Source organism: Channa argus, chromosome 4 (genome assembly GCF_033026475.1).
Source record: "Channa argus isolate prfri chromosome 4, Channa argus male v1.0, whole genome shotgun sequence".
Classification (NCBI taxonomy): Eukaryota; Metazoa; Chordata; class Actinopteri; order Anabantiformes; family Channidae; genus Channa; species Channa argus.
Window position 1 is genome coordinate 28,185,668 of NC_090200.1, and position 17,156 is coordinate 28,202,823.

The window sequence follows — 17,156 nt, forward strand, 5'->3', positions numbered from 1 at the left end:
GTTTTCAGCATTTAATTGTAAAACATTGACATTGTTCTAGACCAGTTTAATCTTAAAAATGTATTTGTCGGTTTTAGGTAAAAACACAGTACAGACAGTATTTTAATCAGAATGGTGACAAACAGCCCGGAGAAAATGTCATTGCAGTGGCGGAAATCATGGAGGCCATTCTCTATATTTGATCTGAATAGGAGGATTGTGTCCAAAACAGGAAGTCTTCTTAATGACTTTGGAAAATTCCAGTATCCTGTGATGCCCAGAAATGGAAACAGCAGTTGATCAGCTAAACAACTTGCATCGCCACTTGACCATCAGAAAGGCTGGCACAGTCTATAAACAGTTTGGCTTTAATGCACATGTAAAGTATGCATCATCTTTGATCTTTTAAGTTTACTTCATACTCATAGTAAAACCACATGAACATAGCTTAGTACAAAGACAAAATGTCCACATTTCATTGTGTAACGATTTGAGTGTGTCATTGTAGACACACATAATGCTTATGGCGTTCGCACCTGCCATAAGGAGAAAGTTTTTAGGAATAAATCTGCCTGATCTGAAATCAAATGAAATTTGAAATTTGAAAAGACATGAAAAACAGAGAAAGCAAAGGTCTCACTTTGAAGAAATCTCTTTGGTCTTCAGTCTTTACTTGATGGAGTGAATCGATGAATATGTTTACATTTAGTGTAAAAAGACACAAATGTCTAAAGTTAAAAGAATAGTGTCAAGTCGTAAATCCACTGAAGCAGAAATAGCATTTGGCACCATTACAATACATAAAAGTGATCATTTAAAAAAAGAGAATCACTGAATGAAACCACGACCCACTGGTGAATGGAAAATGAGAATTGGACCACAAACAGTAAGTTACTCGTTTGACTCTGCTTTCAGCACCAAAAATACAACTGCATGTCACATGTTTAGAAATGTTGAAATTGGTCTCCGAGCTGCTACAGAATAACCACATAAGCTGTCTCAGCCGTTGCTCTGGCAACTGCATTACCATTACGTCCAGCTGCAAGTTGTGGGACAAGAGGACTTCTAATGTTCTCTACATTTCTTAAAATATGGTCAACTTTCAGGTGCTGTCTTTAAATGAGCACTTTTAAAGGATAGGTTGGAATTTTTACTAAACATACAACACCTATAAAAAGTACTCACCCTCGTTGAAGGGTTTTCTTTTATTTGTTTTTTAATGTTGGAAAAATCATCATCATTTTCTTTGTGAGAAAAAATTATGTATTGAATTTGGGTAAAGAATAGTAGTATAAAAACATTCACTGCACTCAGGTTATCGGCATATAATTAACTTTATGTTTTGTTATTTAGTTTTGTCCAAAAAGCCAAATTAAACCAACAATGATTCAATGTTAGAAAAAAAATAAAAGTTGAAAACTTCCAAGGGGATGAATACTTTTTTATAGGTTTATAGGCACTTTATGCCCATATCTACACCAATCAGCCACAACATTCCCCCTGGTGGTCCTAATAATGTTGTGAAGGACAAGGGCAGTGTGCATAGGTGGTGCAGTAGAAGTACACACATTTAATACTCAAATGCAAGCATTGGTTTAAAAAGATTATTCACTACAAGTACCACTTTAAAGCTCCTTTACGTTAAAGTAAAAATACTAAGCAGATATCTACACTTTCCTTGAAGTACAAAAGTAAAAGTACTCCACTAAGTAAACCATGTATTTCAAACAACACTTATTATGGTAATTATGGCAAAACATGTACAGCAATTAATAAGAACTAAGGGTCAAAGGTCACTTTTAGTAAAGTTAGAGCGGATTTTAACGACTTTATGCGCTGACAGGTGGTTAACCTATAATGCTATATCAGTATTTATTAGTTTATTTTATTTTTTATAAAGATGACGTATTTGGTAGTAAAACCACCAGGTGGTATTAATGCTGTGGCTAATGGGTGTATGTTCAAAGAGTTAAAGGTCTCTGTAATCATCCCTGTGTGGCAATGGGCAGTGAATTTTGTCAACGATTGACACCTAGAGAATTGTTTAAGGTATTGCTTCATATTCTTGGTAGATCTCTGTGTAAACTGCTAACCTACAAATGTGTGTCGACAAAACACAAACTAAATGCTGATGTTAACTTTGCTAGACTGTTTATTCTGCTGTTGATTCTTATTCACAGTTTTAATAAGGGGGTGTGTGTGTATGTGTGTGTCATAACTCACCAAGAAGTCACCAAGAAAGTCTTTTACTTTTCTGTACTCTTATCAACAAACTTTGCCTCCATTTTTTATGCCTGGAGCAAATTTGCCGGGTCAGGCCTTCCACTAAACTGTAGGATATTAAATCATCACTAGATTTGTCACCTGAGATATACTCAGATACAATGACTAAATCTGTCTGAGGTTCCCTCTTCTTATGTGAACTAGATATGTCTTAGATAATCTGAGAGAGCTACATTGCCAAGAGAACTCCAGTTCTATTACATTTTATCCCGTCTTATCTTTATTAAAATGAAGAACATTAAAAACTCACGAGGACATTTTAGCCACTTACTCTTATTTTTTCCCCTTTTCTTGCTCTGTACTCAAAAGCACCGTACTCCCCCCTCTTGTCACAGTTTTACAACTAAACTGCATCTTCACACTACATAATGTTCTTCTGAGCATGTCAATATTACAAGTGTCCGAACACTGCTTAACCTGGATCTATTCCTTTTGGTTTGGTTTTCAATGTGGAGCACCACTGAACATGATAGAAATGGGAGAGCTGTTTGGATCCACTCATCTTTGAGTCTCTCCCAACTGGATTGTATTCCTGTTGCTCACCACTTTTATAGCACCAGTGATGAAGATGTGAGTGTGTTCCCGGTTCACAGCTCATCACTCTAGCAGCACACAGGGTCAACAGACCCCTGCTAGAATCATACAGCAGTGAAACACTGTGCAAAAGTCCTACTAGTCTCTCTGGCATCAGGTTTAGGCCTCCACATATGGCAGTTGATACTGCTCTTCCCTCTTGTTACACCTTTTAGCTACTATTGCCAGGTAGAGCACCAGCAAAATGAGCCAGTAACAGGCATAAAGTATCGTCCCCGCTATCAGCAAGGCTTTTTCTGTCTCACTAAATGGCTCCTGTGTTTCACAGTAGATTGTATATGCCACACCTCCAAGCAGCACCACTGCCCACACTGTGACAGGAACAGCGCCAATGAAGTTGACTACAATCTTCCTGCGGCCTGACGTGCCCCATCCCGCCTTGTTGATGGTGAGCAAGGCAAATATTTTGGCAGGAAGCAAGCTGGACATGTAGAGCAGAGAGTAGAGTGACATGAAGATCATTACCAGGCTGCCACGCAAGAAACAGGCATAGGTGGCCTTCACCATCCCAACAAGCTGTACAGTCAGTAAGAAGAGCAGGATGTTCCAAAGCCTTCCACGGTAGAAGAGATGGATGACTGTGGCAACCAAGAAGAATGGAAAGAAGCCGGTGACCACGGACTCATAGGTCATCCAAAGGCTGTGCTTGTGGAACCAGAGGGCATTGTAGAGCCACTCGCGGAAGTAGGACTTGCTCCACCGAGTCTGCTGGTTGAGCCAACGCAGATACTGGGTTGGTGTCTCAGTCTGGCACTGTGATCGCGCTGTGAATTTTGTCTTGTAACCAAAGCTCAGCACCCGGTTGGTGAGGTGCCGGTCGTCACCGAAGCTGCACTTGGAGCCTAGAAACGTCTGGTGGTACCAGGGCTCCAGGAAGCGCTGGAGCAAGGAATTCCTGTACATCCCCAAGGGGCCACTGATACACTGGACACATCCAAAGTAGGACTGACAAGCCCGCTCAATGTTAAAGGCCATCCAGTACCTCACACTGCTCAGGAAGGAGATCCACGAGTCATACTTGTTGAGGATCTGGAAGGTAAGAAGGTGCAGAGAAATAAGTCAGAAAATGTCAAAAATGTTTTCCTGAGCTCTCAGTCACTTTCCTTAGTGGCCAAAGACTTAAATTGACTTTCAATACACCTGCTTTTTACCTGTACATCTCCACCAACTCCACCCACCATTGGATCTTCCTCGAGGATCTTCAGCATTTCTAAAGTGCATGCTGGGTCTAGAACAGTGTCTGAGTCACACACCTGAAAAAAACACAACAAACACCACATCCATCTGTGCTCAAAATTATACAGCTATTGGTCAAACCAGGGCTGCAGGTGTTGTTGCTGAGTAGTGTTAATCCTTAAGTCTGTGAGCGAAATAAGGGGCTGCTGACTGAGATCCCAGCTGGTTGTTTGTAATGGGACAGCAAGGAACAAAGTACATGCAACAACTGGAGTGACTTAGTTGTCCAGCTCAGGTCAGTTGGTTGAGAAAGCAAATATGTCAACTTTGTTATGAATGATCCATGAGTTGATCTTTAATTGACTTCCTGACCTTTGTGGGCCCAGTGGCTTTAGGTGAGATATTCAGCTTAGTCACATTTGCCAAGTTTCTTTTAGTTCACTGTAAGCATGTATCTAATCCAATTCAATGCTACTGGTATTTCAGTTTTATTTGAAAATACACAGTGTTCCGTTTCATATCCTAATTCGATTTCATTTAGGGGAATGTGGACATCTGGACATGCGAACACAGACACGATAAGACATGCACAGAATCAGAGAAGAACCATTAAAGCAGTAACCACCCACTATGTCCTCAATAATAAACAGAGAGTAGAATTATGACCTTTCTGACAGTTTCAACTTAAAAACTGAGAAATTATAACCTTTTAAAAGTAGAATTCATGGCAGAGTTGCTGAGCAGGATTACATCAGACTGTACAGGTGCACCTACTGAAGTGGCCAGTCTGCGTACGTGCTTCTTTTCTTCTGTGTCTGTGTCCCTTACCTGTACGTAATCCACGCTGTCCCCCAGTGCTTTAAAGGCAGTATACATCACTTCTCTTTTTCCTCCCCACTCCTGCATGATACAGGAATAGCGGCATCCTCTGACCAGCCGAGCCACTCTTGCTGCTTCCTCCTTGTGGACTGTGCTCCTCTCTCCACCCCCCACGCCTCCCTGACCACTCCCATCGCTGTGGTAGTTTCCCTTCCACACCATGCTGCCAGCCTGGTCAGCTCCACCCATCACCTCCTGGAAAATGTCCATCATGTAGCGGTCCTCAGGCCGGTTCCCATCCACCACCAGCACCACCTTCAGGCCAGGGAAGGAGATTCGCCGGATGCTCCGGAGGCACTTCCTCAGGTAGTCTGGGTCCTCCTGGTAGGCGGCGATGCAGAGAGCCACAGTGCGACGGAGGTGCTGAGGCCGGGCGGGGTTCCTCATGCGTCGATGCTCCAGGAAGGCAAAAAGGCTCTGGAGGAACAGGTGGAGGGAGAGGAAGGCACCATAGAGGCCAAAGGAGAGGTGGTGCTGCTCAGTGTGGATGAATTGATATCCTTTTAAAAAAGAAGAGCAACAAACAGTAGAGTAACAAAGCATGACTTGATTTTTATGTACATGTTGGTTGATGTCTGTACAATTGAAATAGTTAACCTGTGACATAGGCCAGCAGGATGGTGAAGAGGACCACTGCAGCAAAAAGGGTGGTCACCACTATGTTCAGGGTATTCCTGCAGCGAGAGGGCATCTGGAGGTAGAGGAGGAATAAAGCAGGGGAGAAATGAGAATGTAAGTATTGGAACAGCAAGACGGATTCATTTGTTTTTTGCTGTACACTGAAGACATTTGTGTTTAAGAGCGAAAGATAATTGTTAGATAAAACCTTAGAGTCCTGGTTTTTATTTATGTCAATATAATAAACAATATAGAACATAGTCCTTTTTGTGTCAGATGACCCAAATTGTACTTGAGCAAATGTGTTGGAATAGATAGTTTATAAAGTAAATGAAATTAAATTAAACCTTCAATCTCTTCAACTTAGCTAAAACAACCTGTTCTGTGTATGTTACTCAGTACAACAGTGGTTTCTTTCTTTTTCAATACATTTTTAACTATGTCCATTGTTTGTACAATGCCTCTAATTGACTTTTCCTCTGTTTTCCGATTCAAAATTATTTGCTTTTCTCCAATAGACCGCTCCCTTGTTGTTGTATTGATTTATCCTTTTTAACAACGAATAGACCGACTTCAAATGCAAAACCCTGCATTGACCAACACGAAGGAAGTGGCCAATAATTTTGCAGGAGACTGTATGCTTACACACTTGAGGAACTTGAGCAATGTTTTTCGGCACAAGGAGCAGTAATAACACTGATCTGGTGTACCTGTCAGGTGTAACAGAGACCAATGACCAATGGCGTTTTACTAAAGCTTATGACTGAGAGAACTCCTCAATGAATTCCACACTGGTTGACCCAAGCGCCATTTCCTGTTTTTTTTTTTTTTTTTTAAAAAAAGACTTGTTTTGTTTAAAAAAAAAAAAGTTATTGGTCTTTGTTACACCTGGCAGGTACACCAGATCATTTCAAAAGCAAAACAGAATACACACCACCCAGTGAGTTTACAGCTGTAACTACTTGCTCCTATTATAAGTAGTAGGTTCACTAATAATAATATTTGTATTATTTTATACCTGTCCTTATGTTACTACTGCTTTTTAAAAGATCATGTCACTGGAACACCACAAGTACAACCACTACTATATGCTGCTTGCATAAAGTCTTCCTCTGTCTACTATGAACAAAATAGTACATAATATACGGAATAATAACTTGTCAAACTCCTCAGATTTAACATTCAGTCACTTTTAGTGACAGTTGAACACATGTGATTATTTGCTCTCCTCTTCAGTTTCCCTCCATCTACTCCCAGCAGCCCCTCTGGAGCTTCCTTCTTCTCTTTCTTTGAGTTAATAGCTCTAATTAAAGGCCAGCTGGGGTTTGGCCAGTGTTCAGGACCAGTCGGGACGGAGGAACAATTCTTTCCTTTCATTCATTAAATTACCTCCTGCCCCCACCTGGGTGAGCCCTCTCAGAAGAGACATATTTATATGATTACATGAATCTCTGTGGGACACACAGGCACAGACAGATTTAGTATCTGCCCTACTTAGTGCATGTACACATTTACAACCTGGCACTCAATCACAACTCCTCAGACCTACACTCTATAAGACAGATAAGGTCCAGTAGAAACTGTCTGCAATACTCAGGCCCTGACAAAAAGGGAGATTTTTTAAGAACATTTTTTTGTAACAAACACAAAACATTATTTCTGAAACATTGTTGTCATGTGTCATATGTTATATCAGGTTCTTTAGGTAAGCGTAACCACAAAACCAGAACTTCCCTGATTATTCTCTAGTAATGGTATTGTAATCAATCCTATTCAATAGTTCCATTCAGTCTCCTTCTGGATAAGACTCTCAAAAGAGAGTCACAAATCCAACACAAAGAAACAGAATCTTAAAGGTTCAAGAGGTTCAGTGCAATCATCAAAAATTGAGGGGTAGCAAGGGGCGCTGCTGCTCAATCAATATGTGATCTGTGGTGGATTAACAGAACAGGCTGAGGCAGTGTGGCCTGTATGGCCCAGGGCCACAGAAAAATAAGTGGACAGTGACTGTTTGATTAGAGGGTCACAGACACCAGAAGGGGTTGTTGGCAGGTTGTGAAGTGGGATTTGTCAGAGAACTAGGGAGGGGGTACATGCAATTAATTACAAGTTACAGTTACATCTGCAAGACCATTCTGACTGCAGCACCAAGACCATCTGATGTTTTACTGACTAAATACAAATGATCACAATTAAAGATTTAATTATTGTTTTTCTGTGTTACAATGGGGGTAACACCAGTAACACCAAAAGGGACCAATTTTCTACACAAACAGAAATCCCCAGAAACCCACCCTATGAAATGACACATAATCCAAATTGTGATTATTTAACAAATAGTAGTTACCTTTGTCAGCACAAAAAAAATGCTAAAATTGTCAATATGCATTCGGTTCCTCTTGAATGGCGTCACCTTGTAGCCCCAACCTGTGAGTCCTTCAACATGTGGCTTTGAATTTCCCCCACATTTGCAGCAATTTTGTAGTGATGCTGGGCAAAGTTTCTTAGCCTGAGTGCAAATTGTTTAAGTCCAGATCGGGAATAGAATCCATGTTCACAGGCTTGGGAAAGCTTGTCCAGAACCACCATCATTTTCCAAGTGATTCAGAATGTGTATAATACCATTTTTCCAACAAGTCACAATAGGTAAAGATGAATGTTAAAAGGGGAAAATATGTGTATGAGCCAACCAGGGTTTCCTCTGTTGTTAATATTGTGTATTGTAAGGTTAATTAGATTAAGACGCGTATGTATAAGTGTACTGATGATGTAATTAATGACATCACTCAACTGCCTGTAAAGTCTGATTAACCAGTTGTCGGAGAAACAAGCTACAGCTATTAGAGAATTAAGTTATTAGCTACTAGAGCTGACAGAAAGAATGGACTACAAGGTAGTGATGAGTGCAACAAGGTAGAAGTGTGTAGCTGTGGAGGCACAAAGTTTCTTACCTTGTACGGTGGAATTGATTTGTGAACGGGTTTTTGAAATTACTAAACATGTATTGTAGAATTACTCTGTTATCGGCTCAGTTGAGAAATTAGGAATTCAATGAATGTTCAGTGTTCGTCATAAAAAGATCTCCGGAGTGGATAGTTGTTGGCCCACCGGATACAAGTAAGATCGCCTGTACAATATAGATAAGAGACATCCCAGGGTTGCAGTGTTGCTATTGAATCCCCAGCATCTAGGCCATCAGACTGAATAGACTGGAGGTTCAGGTTAAATTGAAACTGTCAGAAAAATAGGTATATATTAGGAGGAAGTTTTAAATTTAAAAATAGGGTGGCCAATACATTAGAACCACCTCCTAAATTGTACTATGACCTCAATAATAAATAGAATTAGCAGAATTAGCAGAAAGTTTCAACTTAAAAACATTACATTGAAGTTACAGGTGAATCTAATTAAATTACTTTTTTGATCATGGGGAAATTGATGGGGACAGCTGCTACATTTAAGGTCCTAATACTCAGGGCTTCAGTGTCTTGTCCAGGAATGCTTTATCATGTGGCCAGGAGAAGCTGGGAATCAAACCACTGACATTCTACCAACTGAACCGCAGACCCTGTCACACCCCTGCTCCCCTTTTAAAAAATGATGTCCTGTGTGTTCTGCTATTTGTAAATAATGATGATAAATAAAATAATGAGATAAGGACTTCGACTGCATTTACATCTCCCCGTTTATGATTTCTACTCATTAATTTTTTTCTGCGTGTGCCTGTCTGCATCATTTTGTTATGCAAATGCAAAGTTGCCGAAAGCCAATTAGAAACCTGATTATTCTAATACATGGCAAAGAAATCTGTGTTCTCCAACAGAAATCCACTTAAGAAATCAGGTTTCCCGAAAACTGTAACCTGATTACTTAAGTCCAAGTAGACGCAGCCATTGTTTGGATTGGTCATCACTGATACCACCGACATTCAGCAATGTGCTAGTTAGAATGGCCAATAAAGAATCAGAGCACTTCAGAGCTAGATGGCTCATGAGGGGTTTACTCCAACTAATTACTCGTTTTTGCAGAATTTTGAGCCGTACTCAATTTTCTCTTGTAGCTGTACCTTCTTGTAGCTGGACGTTTGTTGAATCCATCTCACTCTGTGGCTGGTACATGTGCCAGATTTTCATTGGCACGTCTTTGTATCCATTCTGTATTCAGTATGTGAACACCCGGTTACATCTTGGCTCTCCTCCCATGGATAGACCCGGCAGGTCTTGCGTCCGTTGTTTGGAACAAGATTAGCTGGGGGCATTGTTATCTATGGTGCATCCTCGTCCAGCTGGTGAACAACTATCATGGCAGAGTAGTGACTGGCATTTGGTCCCTGAGCTTGGCTACAGTTCACATGGCAGTGTTGTTGGCACTGAAGCATTTTCTGCACTTTCTCCAAAGATGTCATATCTTGGTAACACAGACAAATACACTATAATATCTAAAATTAACTTCCAAGGCAGTTGCTCATGCAGCTACACAGGCTGGCTTAGAAAATGTCCCTTTGGGTAACTCCTGTGTCTCTTGTTTGGTTCTTCCTTGCTGACCACACAAGCACTGAATAGCATAGATGATCTAGCCTAGCAGACGATCCATCTCACTTCCCATATCACATCTTGTGTCAAAGTTATGCTGAAAAACTAGTCAATGCATTAGTTACTTCTAGATTGGACTACTGTAGTTCCCTACTATTGGGATGTCCCAGTATCTCCCCAAAAGGCTACAATTATTCAAAAGCTTCATAAGCATAATCATAAGCTTCTCTCCATTGGCTTCCTATAAAATGTATACTAGAATTTAAAACCCTATTCCTTATATAAAAAGCCTTAATGGTCAAGCTCAATCGTATTTGAAAGACCTAATAGTATCATATCATCTGAACAGAGCACTCTGATCAAAGTACAGAGCTACTTATGGTTCCAAGAATTTCCAAAAGAAGAATGGCAGGTAGAAAGTTTAGCTATTAAACTCCTCTTCTGTGGAACTGGCTCCCAATTCTGATTTGAGGGGACACCCTTCACTTTTAGATCTTTCCTATTTGATAGGAAGTTCATAGCTAGAGCTGGCTCAGTCACTGTGATCCAGCTGCTGCTAAAGACTATAGCCCCTTTCAGACATGCACTGGAATTCAGAGAAAGTCTGTTGGCTCTGACGACTGACGTCTGGTGGTCGCAGCACTGCACAGAAGACACAAAACTGTTCAGCACAATGATCCCACGATGGTGAAACGAGCTACCAAACTCTGCATGCTCAGCAAACTCACTCCAAATATTCAAAAACTGCTAAAAACAGAACTCTTACGCACCTTCCTATGCACTTAAATCTATAAAACGATGCAATGAGCTCCTCCCCTCACCTCTCTCCTCGTCTTTCCCCAAGCATTTATATGTCACCACTGCATAACATTAACTTTCTTCTTCTCCTGTAGTTGTCTTACTCCCTCTTGGTCTCCCCCTCTCTGTACATTTCTAAAGGTATCCCAGGCCTTGGAGCTGTGTGTTTCCCCTGTGCAGCAATTGGCCCTATTAACCTGCTTTGTTGTTGCTTCTTATTGCTCTTTTCTTTCCCTAAGGCAGATGGCCGCCCACCTGGGTTTATTAGAGGTTTCTTCTGTTTAAGGGAATTTTTGCTTTCCACTGTTAGAGCTTGCTCAAACAAAGACACTTCAACATGTGACCAGAGGAGCTGGGGAGAGAACCTACAACTGCGAGATTGGTAGATGACCGCTCTACCTTCCTGCACCACAGTTGCAAATTACAAAAGGGCATCTTGCGACTAGGTTTCTGCCTGATCATTTCAAGCCAAAGCATTTATGTACAGGCAGCCAAAACCGGTTACAGTTGCTCTCCTTCTTTTGGTGTACCAATCCTGGATAGTCCTTTCTCAATCCCTCCAACAGACTTCACTTTGTGCTTACTGCACAGAGGAGCACCTTCAGCCAGACAATGATCACAGTCAAGTGCTCTGCAGAAGGCCGGAGGAGATTCATCTCCCAGTGGCCATTAAACTGTTCAACTCATCCCCCTTCTGTAGAGGGAGAGGAACTGACAGGTCTAAATGGACATCTATTATTTACTTATTATTTTTTACGGTAAATTATTATTGTTTACCTTATCCTCGGTTTTGTTTTATTTCAGTTGTTTGTATTTGTTTATGCAGTTTGGTTGAGATGCTTCTTCTTTTTTTCTTCTTTTTTTGCAGAAAGCAGCTGTAACATGGCAACACAATTTTCCTATGGTGTCAGTAAATTTCTTTGAATCTTGATTTTAAAAAATGCGATGCAGGGAACAGAGCAACGATTATCCGAAGGTTGAATCATCACCAGATCAATGTTTTTGTGTATGCTATAGTGTTGGTGTTGTGTTGGCACACGTCACATAAAGGATAGGAAATGCAGGGAATAGTTAAAAGCTTTTGTTGGTCTTTTTTAATTTAAGATGGGGATCTGAAGAAATTACTTACTAATGGCCATTTTACTACTTTCTCATTAACAATATTTAAGGTCAAATATTGACATAGATAATGTTGTCTAGTTGAAGACTGAGAGTGAACCAACACATTCCAAAAGAAGGCCCAGACACAAGGATACAGCAATCAAGTTAAAAAACTGTGCATTCACAAAGTTTTCAGACCCCCTTCACCTTTTTTCAATTTTGCTATGTGGCAGCCTGATTTTTTTTTTTGTTCTTTCGGCTTATCCCGTGACTTCAGGGTTGATTTGGCACAGTTTTTACGCCGGATGCCCTTCCTGACGCAACCCTCCCCAATTTCTACTGGGCTTGGAACTGGCACTGCACAGCTGGGGAGGGGAATGGGCTGTTAGGGGTTCAGCGTCTTGCCCAGAGACACTTCGACATATAGCCAGGACCGGCGATCGAACCACTGACCCTGTGGTCTGTGGACAACTGCTACAGCCTGATACTACAGTTGGTTAAATTATACAGTATTTTTTCTCGTTAATCTACACTCAGTACCCCATAATGACAAAGTGAAAAGAGAATTTTAGAAATGTCTCTAAATGTATTATAAAGAAAATACTGAAATATAATTACGTAAATATTCAGACCCATGCAACAACGATTAAAACTTGGCTCTGGTGTATCCCATTTGCTTTGATTTTTGCTGAGATGTCCCTACACCTTGACTGGATTCCACCTGTGTTAAATTGTTTGGAAATGATTTAGAAAGACACACACCTATCTTTAGAAGGGCTCACAGCTGACAAGTGCCAGACAAAAATCTGGCGAAGGCTTAAAAAAATTAGCATAATCTCAAATGGAAGAAGTTCAGCACACACAGGACTTTTCCAAAAGCTGATTACCCTGCCAAACTGAACAATCGGGGGTAGAAGAGCCTTGATAAAGCCCCTTTAAGACATGCACTAGAATTCTGCTCTGAGAGAGTGAGTGGGTGTGTTGATGATGTTTCTATCACTCAACTGCCTTTGTAGTCGAATGATAGAGCCTTTTTTATTAGATGCACAGCTCTGATGTGCTGTAAACAAAACACTGTTTCCCACAGCTTAAGTTTTGCTTCACGTTCTGCCTCCTGTGCACGCTGATTGCACACGGAAATCGAGCAGGTTTTCACACGTGAGGAAGGTTCTTAGTCAAGCATTCACCCACTGTGTGTTACATGTCTATAACGCCAGTCCTGTCAATATCCAGAGTAATAATATGAACAAGGCTCAAGAGACGTGACCAAGAACCTGATAGTCACTCTGGCTGAGCTCCAGAGATCCAGTGTGGAGATGATACAAAGTTCCAGAAGGACAGCCATCACTTCAGCCCTCCATCGATCTGGGCTTTAGGGCACAGTGGCTAGACGAAAGCCTCTCCTCAGTCCAAACACATGAAAGCCCATGTGTAAAGCCCATGGAGTAAAGTACAGCGATATCCTCATCAAAAACCTGTTCCACAGTGCTCATGACCTTCGACTGGGCTGAAGGTTCCCCTTCCAACGTGACAACAATCCTAAGCACACAGCCAAGACACCACAGGTGTGACTAAGGGACAATCTGTGAATGTCCTACAGTAGAGTGGCCCAAACAGAGACCTTGAACCCTATTGAACATCTCTGGAGAGACATGAAAATGGCTGTCCATCAGCGGCCCCCATTCAACATGACTGAGCAAACACATTCACCACACATTTGTAAAACATTTCTAAAATTCAGTTTTCACTTTGTCATTATGGGGTACTGAGAGTAAATTAATCAGAGGAAAAAAAGAATTTGAACAACTGTAATATCAGGCTACAGCAATACAAAATTGAAAAAAGTCATATGTAGACAAAAGCATTGTTAGTGAAGAAGTGGCTGAATGCTAACAATAGCTTATGGGTCATCAAATATTATTGCTTTACCTTAAAATATGTCACTGCAAATTTTTATTATCCACTTTTTTATTAGTTCGTTATCTTACAGAATGATTTTTTGTCTGATTCCCTACACTTAAAGGACTTACACGATATTAATAAAACATTATCCTTTGCTGAACTTCCCATCCTGAGAGAAATCAGGGGAACATGCCCACTGTGTAATTACAGTTTATGCATCCTGCATCCAAGCATATTTTGTTAAAATTGGTTAGGGCCAGAGGATTTACTTATACTAAAGGTTCTAATCCAAAGTCACAAAATATAAATTCCACAAAATATGATTTTTTTGGGAAGAATCACCACCATCATCGTCAACAAATCTCTATGAAATTGTACAGTATAAAGAAATTTAGGGCAAAGTGCCCCTTTCATTTCCTTTATTTGTTTTTTTATGACGCTCATCAGTTGAACGTATCACTTTTCCACCTGTTCCCCAGGTTCCGAATGTGTTGTGGATTGGATACCTACTTTCCCTGAGGTCTCACTGTTCCCAAGAAGGCTGTCAAATACCAACAGATTCAGTAAAAAGGCTCACCAGACCACGCAGGTCCAGCATGGCAGTGATGGCATGGAAAATCAAACAGGCCAGCGTTTTCTTTGAAGATGCCAAAAATGTTCAAACAGTTGGTTCTTGTCAACTGTTTCCTAACGGTTACTGTCTGTCTCCGCAGAGCAGAAAGGCACCACATGTGGCGGATGGCTCCACAAACACACACAATCACAGTGGTGATGTGCAGTGCATACTGCACATAGGAACAGACCTGCTTTTTGCTTTTAATCATTTTACAACTTCCCCCATCATTTAATGAAGAATTGAGCGGCAGTTCTAGACTTTCTTTAGTTCCATTAAAGAGACTATTTGACTTACTTGCTCACTCACACACAGACACAGACACACAAACTCACAGTGTCAGACAGAAAAAATATTTTCTCTTCCTCACATTGCAAACACATTTACCACACAAGCCTGAAACACACTCAACTCTTTGTCCTGGATGTTCTAAGCCTTAAGGTAGCTTTTTACAGTTTTTCCAAGACTTTCCATTAATTTTTTGTCCCTCTTGAACACATTTGTTCTGACTTTTATTCAGTCTTTTTTCCTCAGCCTTTATTTCTGCCTTCCAAACCTAAGGCATTAGTGACATTTTAATTCTTATCCTTTCATTCTATCAGAGCCTAATCCTAAACCCAGGTTTGAATGAAAAATTAATGCTTCTTAGAAGTAAGGACCAGTAACTGAAGCATGTCTCTTATGTTTCTCACATCACAAGGACATAGTCTCTTTGTGCAACATATTAGCAGAACTCTTACCTTTCTGACCCAATGGACCCTCTTTCTTCTTCTCCCCCTCTGGACTCCCCCCAGATCTCCGTCTGCCTGGTCCGTCCGTCGAGCCAGGACGTCCAGCCCTCTCCTCTCCTCTCCTCAGCACAGCACACTCCTTGTTCCGTCTCCCTCCCTTCACCAGCTCACACTACATCTTTATTCCAGCTTGCTCACTTAATTCAGGAGATTCCACATCCAAAAAAACACCCACCCCCTACTCTCCACCACTTCTGTGGATCTGCCTTCCCACTGCCTGCTCCTCCCTCCACCACCAACACCTCCTCCTTCTGTCTACCAGGTCTGTCCCAGGGCATGAAGCCCCCCCAACTGGGATCAGAGGTGCTCAGCCTGCAGCCGATGCTGGTGCAGCCTTACATCTGAAGATTGCAGGTTGAGGACAGCAGTTAGTCTGGTCTCTACCTCTGGCATTCTCCATCCCAGCTTTTGCATGAATCTAGGACCAAAATCTTGAAGGAAGAGATTCAGGGCCACAGTGAGCTTTATCTTGCTCTCACTTTCAAGTGTGCTTTCTTCTTTACCCCTGCAGTTTTGCAACCTCTTCTTTTCTCAGTTCTGTGCTGCAGTATCAGCTCCTTTCTGTATTGGCTGTTTGCTGCAGAGCTTAAATCCTGCTTTGTCTCTCTCCTCCTCTGTCACATTTCCCACCTGGTAGGCTGGCAGACCAACACTGCTGAGCTTCTCCTCTACAGCTCCTCTCTCTGTCTCCTTTAACCCCCCTCCCATCCCTGGACACCCCAGCTTGTTCCCTCTCTCTCTCTTTCTGCAATGCAGCCAGCAGTTTCAGTCAAGCCCAGGGACTGTTTAACTGGAGCCCTCTCTTTCCTCTACCTCTCTGCCTGACTCAAAGCATCCTTTATGGGCTTGTTTATCTACCCTCCCTCCCTGCTCTTGGCTGCTTGGAACTGAGCTGCTGACTGCAGGTTCCATGACCACGGCTAGGCTGGCAGCCGAAGACAAATAGCAGTATGCCTCTAAGAATCAATGCAAGGCTGCCAGAACCACTCAAACACATTTAATTTAAGTCAGGAAATAGAATGCTTCGTACTTAAAATTAAAATTGGGCAACCAACCAACAACTCTATGCATTTACACGCTCTCTCTTGGTTCTCATCTTATGCTCCCTGACTGTCACTGGCTGTGAGGTATTATTTTTCTGTAATGAAGAATATTGTCCCAGCACTTTCTCCCTCTTTCTCTCAGATGGTGAATCTGACTGTATACGACTATATTAAAGGCAACTGAACACAACTTCCCAAAACACTATTTAACAGTTAACACAGGGTTGTAGCTCTACTGCAGGTCACACAGGCTCACAGAGAATATAAAGCACATTCCTCCATTGTCAAGCAGGCTGACTGGTTAACCTGTTGGGAAATTTTCACCATTTCTTTCATTCAGTGTTGGAATAGTTCTCTTACAAATTATCCCCTGGTTGTTCATATTCATGTTCTAAGATCTTTTTTTTTTTCATGTTTGTTTCATGAATGTAGTGCTTTATGTATACTGTCATTAGAGTGTAATATCCTGATTCCTTCTGTTTTCTTTATACTGTTGTTTGCTAAACATGACACTGCACCTGACACACCTGACCCCACAATTAGGTAGGAAATGCACTGTTCTAAGCATGTCTGAACAACACTGTATGTTTACTCATGCACAGCCTGAAAAGGAATTCCTGGCTAAGAGCCTGATATTGAACTTGGTACAGCCCTATTTTGCACAAAAAACCTTGGATTTATAATTCTGGCCAGTTGAACCAACTGTTGAAACTGAAGTTTGCACTATATATATATTATAATTTCTATTTAGAGACAAAGAGGATGCTGAGAATGTTAATAATGGGCATATTTTTTAGGAAGTCTATAGCTGACATTAGATAGTAACATATTTTATCCTATGTTTGAT

At 41.2% G+C, this 17,156-nt stretch overlaps 1 protein-coding gene across 1 annotated transcript; it reads right to left on the reverse strand.

The window, feature by feature from the left end:
* Positions 1-613: 613 nt before the first annotated feature.
* On the reverse strand, positions 614-16,598 carry has3 (hyaluronan synthase 3). The gene is made up of 5 exons (XM_067502097.1): positions 15,216-16,598; positions 5,509-5,602; positions 4,861-5,411; positions 4,008-4,109; positions 614-3,885 (listed from the first exon to the last, which is right to left on the reverse strand). Exons 2-5 carry the CDS (start codon positions 5,600-5,602, stop codon positions 2,956-2,958), a joined length of 1,677 nt encoding a protein of 558 aa, XP_067358198.1. The 5' UTR covers positions 15,216-16,598; the 3' UTR covers positions 614-2,955.
* Between the last annotated feature and the right edge of the window lie 558 nt (positions 16,599-17,156).